Source organism: Procambarus clarkii, chromosome 22 (genome assembly GCF_040958095.1).
Source record: "Procambarus clarkii isolate CNS0578487 chromosome 22, FALCON_Pclarkii_2.0, whole genome shotgun sequence".
NCBI classification, from domain to species: domain Eukaryota; kingdom Metazoa; phylum Arthropoda; class Malacostraca; order Decapoda; family Cambaridae; genus Procambarus; species Procambarus clarkii.
In genome coordinates, this window is record NC_091171.1 from 43,238,351 (window position 1) to 43,249,957 (window position 11,607).

Genomic DNA, 11,607 nt, shown 5'->3' on the forward strand with positions numbered 1-11,607 from the left:
TTTTCGTCAGCGCAGGGGATGGAGCCGGCGATCGTCCTGTTCATTGTCAAGCGACTACACTGAATACTAGGCTATCGTCTGAGTTTGTATGAAACTAGAACATAATGAATTTCTAGGAGAATGAAAATATTATATCGTCCACATCAGTATCAAACTACACCGTCGCGGAGGAGAATGTAAACACTATATCGTCCACGTCAGTATCAAACTACATCGTCGCGGAGGAGAATGTAAACACTATATCGTCCACGTCAGTATCAAACTACATCGTCGCGGAGGAGAATGTAAACACTATATCGTCCAAGTCAGTATCAAACTACACCTTCACGGAGGAGAATATAAATGTTACATCGTCCAAGTCAGTATCTAACTACACCTTCACGGAGGAGAATGTAAACATTATATCGTCCACGTCAGTATCAAACTCCACCGTCGCGGAGGAGGAATGTAAACATTATATCGTCCACGTCAGTATCAAACTACATCTTCACGGAGGAGAATATAAATGTTACATCGTCCACGTCAGAATCAATCTACATCACCTCATAAAAGAATGTAAATGTTATCGTCCACGCCGGTATCAAACTACATCACACTCCGTCTCTGTCTGGCTCTAAATGGACTTGGGTTATGCAGTGCTGCGCTTCGCTTCCAATTTTAGCGCAGCAAGCTGCCGTTGCGCAAGACTAATACAACGAAGCTGTACCGAAGCTGTGAAGCAACAGGCACTGGCGCGCACGCGCGTGTGTGGACAGAGCAACTACTGGGGTCATTAAATTCATGCGTGTCCTCACTATTTGGGCATCCTGTGAAATTTAAAACCACTCGACTATATATATATATATATATATATATATATATATATATATATATATATATATATATATATACAAAAAATGTAATGTCAATATGTATCATTAAAAGTTGGAATAGCCGAATGATGAAAATATTATTTTTAATATATTGTTTCTGTTAAGGATTTATTTAGGCTAGATTGGTTTACAAAAAAAAAAATGTATCATAGACTTAACAAATTATTAAAAAAAAAAACATTCATCCATTGAGTATTTTCAAAACAATAAGCTGAAAATTATGTCAAATTTTCACTTTAGCCACCAAGTCAATGATACAAAAACCTCCACTAAATTTATTAGCCTAAAATAAAGCGATAAACCATTTTTATTGACAAATAACTGTGTTGTGGGGAGTATTTTGTGACTTATTATCATTCTTATTTTGTGACTTATTATCAGCCCATTACTATTCTGGTCAGGTGTGTGTGTGTAAGCCGTATTTAGAGACGCCTCACACCAGCCGGGTCATATAAATTATATACATCGAGCCTCGTGGGTGCTGATGTATACAGCTGGCTCACCCACGCTCGGGCCCTAACCCGTTTTCTTCCCTCCCGTATAAATTCCAACTTTTGAGCCTAACTAGAAACCCACGAACCCAAACAACCCACCTAACCTATTGAGTCCGAAGCACAGAAAACGTGAATAGGTTGCATCTGGTTACGAGGACGTGAAAAACGCGAACTATTAGTGGAGAGGGCGGGGATGGGGTGGCTTCAAAGCCTATCCGGCAGGCTTAAAATGTCTTAACTCGTCTATATAACCCCCCCTCCCTTCCGTCCCTTCCCCCTTTCCTCCTATCCCCTCTTCACCCTTCCACCCGTCCCCCCTCCCCCCCCTTTACGCAATCACACGCTAATGACCGGGTAGAAATTTTGTCCTTGAGAGAGACCTCTATTCCATAATAATGGAAAAAGTATGTGATCTGTCAACAGAGGTCTTGCGGCACCCCTTCCCCCTAACCCCCCCATCCCTCCCCCTATCCACCCATTCTCTTCCTTCCCCTATCCCCCCTTTCTTCCTCTCCCCCCAAGCTCTAATATCCGTTTCTCCTTTAGGCATCTTAGGATCACATTGTCGCGTGTCTCACACGCACCAGCGGACTAGAAATTTGAAAAGAAAGAGTGGGTAGACTGCATGTTTTTTGGACTGCCAGAAAGCCTTTGACACAGTACCCCCATAGGAGACTAGTGGGTAAGATAAAGAAGCAGGCAGGATTGATAGGGAAGATTGTCCAGTGGATGAGAGTACTTATCTAGTTGTACTCACCTAGTTGTGCTTGCGAGGGTTCCCTACAAGAACTCTCCCGCACTAAACAAGTTGGAGAAACAGCCAGGAATAACAGGTATTTTTTTTTTTGCAAGGATATTCCTGAGCGGGCCGTAAGCCTAACAGGTAATTTAAATGCTCCAGTGGTTAAGTAAGTATCTAAGCAACAAAAAACAGCGAGTAACTGTGAGGGGTGAGACCTCAGATTGGCGTGGTCACAAATGGAGTCCCACAGGGCTCTGTATTCGAACCTATCCTGTTTCTGATACACGTGAATGTTCTTACTGAGGGTATAAACTAATTCCTTTCAGTGTTTGCTGATGAAGCTAAAATTATGAGAAGGATTAAGACAGAGGAGGATAGCATGAGTCTACAAGAAAACCTGGATAAATTTAAGGACTGGTTCGACAAACGGCCATTAGAGTTTAACCCAAGCAAGTGTAAAGTAATGAAGATAAGTGTAGGGAGCAAGAGACCCGATGCAAAGTAGTACTTGGGAGATGAAATCCTTAAAGAATCAAGGAGAAAGATAGACCTGGGAGTTGATATCACGCCAGACCTGTCCCCTGAAGCCCACACCAACAGGATATCACCAGCGGCATATGCTAGGTTGGCCAACATAAGAACTACCTTTAGAAACTGGGTTAAGGAATCATTTAGGATCTTATATGCCACATACGTCAGACCAATAAATGAAGTATGCAGCTCCAGCGTGGAGTGCGTACCTTGTCTAGAACAAGACTAAATTGGAGAAGGTTCAAATGTATGCCACTAGGCTAGTACCTGGGGTATGAGGGGTATGAGCTACGAGGAGAGACTATGGGAACTGAACCTCACGTTGATGGAAAAGGAAGAGTTAGGAGAGACATGATCACCACGTCCAAGATTCTCAGATAATGAAAAGTTTATTTAACATATGTGATAAGAGAGTTATAGTCAGCCACCAGTAAGATAGGGACCGTCTTTTGCTGCCCGTCTGCCCCCCCTGGTGCCCGTCTTCCACCCCGCCTGGTGCCCGTCTTCCCCCCCCCCTGGTGCCCGTCTTCCCCCCCCTGGTGCCCGTCTTCCCCCCCCTGGTGCCCGTCTTCCCCCCCCCCCTGGTGCCCGTCTTCCCCCCCCCCTGGTGCCCGTCTTCCCCGCCCCCTGGTGCCCGTCTTCCCCCCCCCCCTGGTGCCCGTCTTCCCCCCCCCCTGGTGCCCGTCTTCCCCCCCCCTGGTGCCCGTCTTCCCCCCCCCCCTGGTGCCCGTCTTCCCCCCCCCTGGTGCCCGTCTTCCCCCCCCCCTGGTGCCCGTCTTCCCCCCCCCCCTGGTGCCCGTCTTCCCCCCCCCCCTGGTGCCCGTCTTCCCCCCCCCTGGTGCCCGTCTTCCCCCCCCCCTGGTGCCCGTCTTCCCCCCCCCCCTGGTGCCCGTCTTCCCCCCCCCCCTGGTGCCCGTCTTCCCCCCCCCCTGGTGCCCGTCTTCCCCCCCCCCTGGTGCCCGTCTTCCCCCCCCCCCTGGTGCCCGTCTTTCCCCCCCCCTGGTGCCCGTCTTTCCCCCCCCCTGGTGCCCGTCTTCCCCCCCCCTGGTGCCCGTCTCCCCCCCCCCTGGTGCCCGTCTTCCCCCCCCCCTGGTGCCCGTCTTCCCCCCCCCCTGGTGCCCGTCTTCCCCCCCCCCCTGGTGCCCGTCTTCCCCCCCCCTGGTGCCCGTCTTCCCCCCCCCTGGTGCCCATCTTCCCCCCCCCCCTGGTGCCCGTCTTCCCCCCCCCCTGGTGCCCGTCTTCCCCCCCCTGGTGCCCGTCTTCCCCCCCCCCCTGGAGCCCGTCTTCCCCCCCCCCCCTGGTGCCCGTCTTCCCCCCCCCCTGGTGCCCGTCTTCCCCCCCCCCCCCTCCAGGCTGAGAGCTGCCCAAACAAAGGACAACATAACAATGAAGACTTAATGCAATATTTCCCGGGAAATAAGAGGTAGCAAGAGTGCTGTTGGCCAAGAGACAAGACTTTACTTAATAAAACTGTTTCGAGGAGGAAACTAATTCTGCAGGTCGTACAGTATGAAATATCTCTGTGAAAGGCGGAAAAGCGGTTGAGGTAGTGATCTGGAACCTTCCAGAGACCCGCAGAAGGTCCAGACAAGGATGTAAGCAGTTTGCATGGCTGGCGTCCAAGATTGGCTGAAACTTTACTTAGATTTTCCTTAGATTTCCTGAGCTACCGGTGGTTGCCAGGATCAGGTTGGGTTCAGGTGACGGAACTCTCAATCCTGAGCACTCCAGGTGCAAACTCTCTGAGCAGGAACTGCGGCATGATCTCCCACACTACATCACCGAATGCCCAGTTATTAGACCTTTCAGACCCGTTGGCATGAGGTACCTGGAGCTCTGCAAATGCTTTATTACCGCTCGTGTTGTTGAGGATATCCTCATAATGCACCCAGAGTTTGCCAGTGCAGACTACTGAACATACGGCCCTGTATGACTAACCATCCTAACAGGGGACTAACAGGGAGCCGGTTGGCCGAGCGGACAGCACGCTGGACTTGTGATCCTTTGGTCGTGGGTTCGATCCCAGGCGCCGGCGAGAAACTATGGGCAGAGTTTCTTTCACCCTATGCTCCTGTTACCTAGCAGTAAAATAGGTACCTGGGTGTTAGTCAGCTGTCACGGGCTGCTTCCTGGGGGTGGAGGCCTGGTCGAGGATCGGGCCGCGGGGACACTAAGAAGCCCCGAAATCATGTCAAGATAACCTCAAGATAGATCCTGCGAGATGGGGACTTTTAGCATCACGTAGCTAGTTTTTGACTCTGTACTCTCCTTCATATCGTCCAGGGCAGCTGCACAAATCCAGATTTACCTAAATGTATTAATAAAAATAACTAGTAATGGGAGACTTCAATTCTGGAGTAACTGACAGGGAAACATTGAATTCACGGTGTAAGAAGCGCAACGGTGAGTGATGGTTATCTTGAGATGATTTCGGGGCTTTAGTGTCCCCGCGGCCCGGTCCTCGACCAGGCCTCCACCCCCAGGAAGCAGCCCGTGACAGCTGACTAACACCCAGGTACCTATTTTACTGCTAGGTAACAGGGGCATAGGGTGAAAGAAACTCTACCCATTGTTTCTCGCCAGCGCCCGGGATCGAACCCAGGACCACAGGATCACAAGTCCAGCGTGCTGTCCACTCCCTAAAATGGTGGTAGAAGTAACAAACAGGAACTTTTTAACACAACATTTCAGGGAGTTTAAGATTAGCATCACATACAGGGAGTATGGGACGATAATGTCTTTAATAAAGACTTATACCAGCGTAAGCCCAACCACTTGGGCTGGACGGTAGAGCGACGGTCTCGCTTCATGCAGGTCGGCGTTCAATCTCCGACCGTCCACAAGTGGTTGGACACCATTCCTTACACCCCCCCCGTCCCATCCCACATCCTTATCCTGACCCGACCCCTTCCCAGATGCTATATAGTCGCAATGGCTTGGCATTTCCTCTGCTAGCTCCCTCCCCTTCCACCAGAATAGGCGGTATGCTATCATCACTGAGAACGTTGTGAACGTTTTAAACAAACGTTCTGTCCTTTTCACACACACATTAAAACTTTCACCTAACAAAAGTCAACCCATGATGAACGAACCTAATCCAGTTCTCTCTCCTAATACGTCGCATTTTTTTAACGTAATCTACCAATTTATTTAACAAATACGACTCTTAGTGAAAATTAATGCGTGGTAATGTTGATACTTGTTATGCATCGATGTAGGGTTAAGCGGGTTGCTTGGGTTTGTACGTTTCTGGTAAGGCAAAACAGTTGCATTTTTGTACGTTGTTGTAAATCAACGACATATGATTTACAACTTACGATGTTAAGGGGGGGGGGAGATATAGGGTGGGGGTGGTGGAAGGGTTTGAGTGATGGGAGGGAAGGAGAGAGAGAGAGAGAGAGAGAGATGTCAGATAAAGGGAGAGAGTGAAGAAGTAATGGGCAAGAAGCGAGTGGAAGAAAGGAGAAAGATTAAGACTTATCCTCAATCTCTGTTCTCTTCTTTTAACTCTCTCCTCATATCTCAGCTCCTTGTTCTCATATCTCAGCTCCTTGTCCTCATATCTCAGCTCCTTGTTCTCATATCTCAGCTCCTTGTCCTCATATCTCAGCTCCTTGTTCTCATATCTCAGCTCCTTGTTCTCATATCCCAGCTCCTTGTCCTCATATCTCAGCTCCTTGTTCTCATATCTCAGCTCCTTGTCCTCATATCCCAGCTCCTTGTCCTCATATCCCAGCTCCTTGTCCTCATATCCCAGCTCCTTGTCCTCATATCCCAGCTCCATGTCCTCATATCCCAGCTCCTTGTCCTCATATCCCAGCTCCTCGTCCTCATATCCCAGCTCCTTGTCCTCATATCCCTCTCAAAACCTGTGTAGTCACACTGGCTTTGCGCTTTCTCCTCATAATTACCTTACCTCTACCCCCTATCCTCGTCAGCATCATCATCTCCTGTCCTCAGCCTCCAGCATCATCCCTCTTACACACTCAGTAACCTTTTTATTGTCTTAATTAAATTTAAAGTTTGAAAAGGAACTCTTCCGTTTCATATTTTACTTCCAGAAAAGGAAAGTGAAAAAAATCCAACTATTTCTTTGTCTGAATTAATTCCCTTGGTAAGTATTTTGGGTTAGAGTAGTGGGTGTGTTAGAGTAGTGGGTGTGTTAGAGTAGTGGGTGGGTTAGAGTAGTGTGTGGGTTAGAGTAGTGGGTGGGTTAGAGTAGTGGGTGGGTTAGAGTAGTGGGTGGGTTAGAGTAGTGGGTGGGTTAGAGTAGTGGGTGGGTTAGAGTAGTGTGTGGGTTAGAGTAGTGTGTGGGTTAGAGTAGTGTGTGGGTTAGAGTAGTGGGTGGGTTAGAGTAGTGGGTGGGTTAGAGTAGTGGGTGGGTTAGAGTAGTGGGTGGGTTAGAGTAGTGTGTGGGTTAGAGTAGTGGGTGGGTTAGAGTAGTGGGTGGGTTAGAGTAGTGGGTGGGTTAGAGTAGTGTGTGGGTTAGAGTAGTGGGTGGGTTAGAGTAGTGTGTGGGTTAGAGTAGTGGGTGGGTTAGAGTAGTGTGTGGGTTAGAGTAGTGGGTGTGTTAGAGTAGTGGGTAGGTTAGAGTAGTGGGTGGGTTAGAGTAGTGTGCGTATTAGAGTAGTGGGTGAATTAGAGTAGTGGGTTTGTTGCCAAAGTGGAGGTTATATTGAGTTTAATGAGGTATACCTCTGTGTCCCAGCCGTAGAGTATACATGTATTCACGTATGTGAGCATACAAAGTATATTCCACTCGCCAGGATCATCGGGGTATCGAACACGGGAAATCAGTGACACTGCGAATGGTTCACCACAATGACCGGTGTAGATAATAATAATCATTACTGACACAAGAAAATCAGATAAATATGATTGAAACATAAACACAAGAAAATGATAAACAAACCAAGATAAATACTTGAATAATGTAATGAAATTAAACGTACAATAACAAGACTAACAAAACTAACAAATACAGATTGCATTACAGATTACAGATTAAATACAAATACAGATTACAAATACAGTATTAACTAAATACAGTGAAACAAGAGTTCTCATGCAGGTCGGCGTTCAATCCCCGACCGTCCAAGTAATTGGGCACCATTACACAAAGAAATCACAATAGCGTGATGCATCAAATGAACAAATCCACAAGGGCCGTGACGGGGGCTCGAACCTACGTCCGAAAGGATTCCCAGACGCTGCCTTAATCAACTGAGCTGAGCACCATTCCTTTCCCTCCGTCCCATCCCAAATCCTTATCCTGACCCCTTCCAAGAAGTGGTTGTAATGGCTTGGCGCTTTCCCCTAATAAACCCCCACCCCTCCTAGACTTTACTAAGGGGTGGAGCTGTATATAGAAAATATAGAATACTTTCCCTTAATCTATAATCACAAGAGTTAAGGTACAGGGCAAAGGAATGAACTTACCTGAAGGGTCGTAGTAGACGCCGTTGTACACATTGAAGCAAGGGATGACCCTGAGCGCCCCCGGAGCCGTCTCTGGCCAACAGGAGACGCCGTCGAACTTGACCGGGCATGAACCAGGGTACCCAGAGGGCTCCGCTATGGAATGGACGTATTCCTGGAAGCATTTAAGCACCTTGTGATCCTCGTCGGTAGAGTTGAGCACCGTCGATTGCTCCATGAACTTGTTCCAGAGGGTGTTCCGGAGTTCCGTCATCACGGGTGAGTCTGGATCCAGATCCATCAGGTCCGGGTCCTCGGGTTCGAGGTCCAGCGGGTTCATCGGGTCGAGTGTGTCCGGAGCGAGGTACTGGGGTTCCTCAGTGGGTACTGGCAGAGAAGGTGGCATGGTTCAGGTTGAATGTCTTCTGTATGTCTTAAAGTGTTTCAGAGAGTGCTGTCCATCGCGGGAAGACACTTGCACTCAAAGAGACGATGCACTCATCTCTTTTTACAAGTGCAACTGACACACTTACAGCATATTCGTTCACTAAACGAAGAATCGTTACACTAATGCCATTGAAGGATTTAGTTTTCCACAATATAAAAAACAAAAAAATCCAAGCAATTAAACGCTGGTTAAGCGTTTATAATTCTGTGAAGGAATGTTTTTATTGATGTACTTATACACTATAGAGAATGATCCCTTGAGTGCTGAAACGGACTTGAGCAGTGGCTCTTGACTGTACACACTTACGGACTCTGCTTGAGTCAGGCACAGTTCCAAGTCTTATGCACTTAACGTTGCTTCTAGCTTAACACCGAACGCACTCACAGCATACACACAACGCACTCACAGTATACACAACGCACTCACAGTATAGACGTCGTGGGAACACTTTTCCCACAGATATCAAAACACACTCAAGACGTGAGTACACGAAATGTACTTTATCGCCCAGTGCCGGGAGAGTTTGTGGCTCTGTACACCAAGATCAGTGCCAATCACGGCCTGATTGGCTGACGAGAGTGGCTCGTAGGACCAAGCTGATGTTGAACCTGCAGTGGGCGTAGGTGGGCGTGTGTCCCCAGTGGGCGTAGGTGGGTTGGTGACGCGTCACTCACTCTACAGTCCATTCCAGCGACCCTCATCATGGCTGCAAGAGGAACAGAAGGAGTTAGATATCAGAGTTAGTCCTGAAAGATTTATGGTAGAAAATGGGACGCATTATTGGTAATGAAAGGAACATAATGTTTCCGTTTTCCGTTCACCGGCCCCGAGGGGGTTACTTTAGTAGTTTGGGGTTTGTACGTTTTTGGGTTGGGTAAAATAGTTGTATTTGTTACGGAGTGGCAGATAGAGGAAGCTGGCTGACCAGTGACGGTGTTCTGGAGCTAGATATCTGCTCCTCTATACCTGCTTCCCATACCTGCTCCCCCATACCTGCTTCCTATACCTGCTTCCCATACCTGCTCCCCATACCTTCTCCCTATACCTGCTTCCTAAACCTTCTTCCTACACCTGCTCCCCATATCTGCTTCCCATACCTGCTCCCCATACCTGCTCCGCATATCTGCTTCCCATACCTGCTCCCCATACCTCCTCCCCATACTTCCTCCCCATACCTGCTCCCCATACCTGCTCCCTATATCTGCTCCCCATACCTGCTTCCCATACCTGCTCCCCATATCTGCTTCCCATACCTGCTCCCCCATATCTGCTCCCCATACCTGCTACCCACACCTGCTCCTCCAAACCAGCTCCTCATCCCCCCAGGACACCTTTGTGCTCCTTCAGTCACACACACAAGCCGCCCCGGAACACGGAACACCACCATTCAATCTTCAAGTACCTGGACCACGCTTCCTCAAGCATTAACGCAACCCCTTACAAGACCTGTACTTGTTCCCTTATTCCTTGGCGGCTTCGTGTTTGTTTGTTCGTTTGTTTGAACAGTTTACAAGCTTAGAATCGTTACAACCCAAGGATGTTATTGTTATATATAACCTCTTGCCACTTCGGAGCTTATAAGGTGTTTGCTTAAATGTAAACAAACCCGTTATGATTAGAGAAATGTTTACAAGTTTGGTAAATAGTAGAGTAAATGCTTGATAAATCCTGGTCATGAGTTGTAGTCATCCAGGTGGCGGGTTGCATCTTGGCCAACTAATCCCCAGGTAGCCATTTCTGACCAGGTGAAATTCTCAGGAAATCCCCAGGTAGCCATTGTTGACCAGGTGAAATCCCCCAGACAGCTCCTTGCACACCTGCCACGCTTGTGCCCAGAAATTTCCCAAGGTTCGAGGATTGATTGAAACAGTGACCAGAAAATATGAATACGTAAGTGTACAAGAGAGCCAGAAACGCAAGGGAAGAGGGAATTATCAGGGGGGAAAAGCAAAAAGCCATTACGACTATATAGCACTTGAAAGGGATCTGGATAAGGATATGTGATGGTACGGGGGGGGGGGGGAAGGAATGGTGCCCAACCACTTGGACGGTCGGGGATTGAACGCCGACCAGCATGAAGCGAGACTCTACCGTCCGGCCCAAGTGGTTAGTAATGTGAGCGTCTACATATATTTCTGCACGAAACGTATGTAGCTATTTATTTAAAATTAGCGTCAAGTTCCTCTATCTAGCACTTCATCGCTATTTTCAGCGTTTAATATAGATAAGTCAGTCCTCTGAAAGAGATAAATGTACAAATGTGGAAAACCGCAGATAGAAAACGAGTGTTCAGTGAAGGTATCATTCATTTTCACAATTTATTATGGTCTGTAATAAATCTATATGGTCTGTAATAAATCTATATGGTCTGTAATAAATTGTGAAAATGAACTTTGGAGAGTTAAATTTTCAACTTCCCTCGAGACTGAAGAAAAACAAGAAATATTGAGAAGATTCGTGTTAGAATCATTAATCTTACTCTTTCAGTCATATTCAACAACATATATATATATTTTGTGTGTAAATCACGAAAAATAAACACGTGATTAAAACTGGACAGTGTCAGACCACGGAGGAAAATTGAAACAGGAATTTCCCTAAGTACCTTTCGTATAATAATACATCTTCAGAAGGAGTGGAAGATGTATTAATATACGAAAAGTATATTAATTCCACTACTTCTGAAGATGTATTAATATACGAAAGTACTTAAGGAAATTCCTGTTTCAATTTTCCTCCGTGGTCTGACACTGTCATAAATATATATATATATATATATATATATATATATATATATATATATATATATATATATATATATATATATATATATATATATATATATACATTAACAAAAGCAATCAGCGACAAATGCATGCTGCAGTATACAATAAAGGTATAACCGGACAGGTCTTTTCATGCAAGTATCACACCCAGCAGGTATTTGTTGCATCATAATTTGTGACAATTCAGATATCTTAGAATATATAATCTACGTAGTTTGTCACCCAGGTTTCAGCGACTTCATTAGATAGTAGTCTACGGGGTCCTCACCTACAGGATGGGTAGAGGGTCCACCACCACCACTCAAAGGATAGGTAA

General features: G+C 46.9%; 1 protein-coding gene across 1 annotated transcript in view; it reads right to left on the bottom strand.

The window, feature by feature from the left end:
- LOC123761365 (diuretic hormone receptor) overlaps positions 1-11,607 on the bottom strand; it is a 246,388-nt gene that overhangs the window by 135,284 nt on the left and 99,497 nt on the right. Inside the window, exon 3 of the mRNA XM_069328905.1 lies at positions 8,079-9,211. Within this exon, the coding sequence (XP_069185006.1) occupies positions 8,079-8,463 (385 nt within the window). The 5' untranslated portion in view covers positions 8,464-9,211. The remainder of the gene's footprint in view (positions 1-8,078; positions 9,212-11,607) is intronic.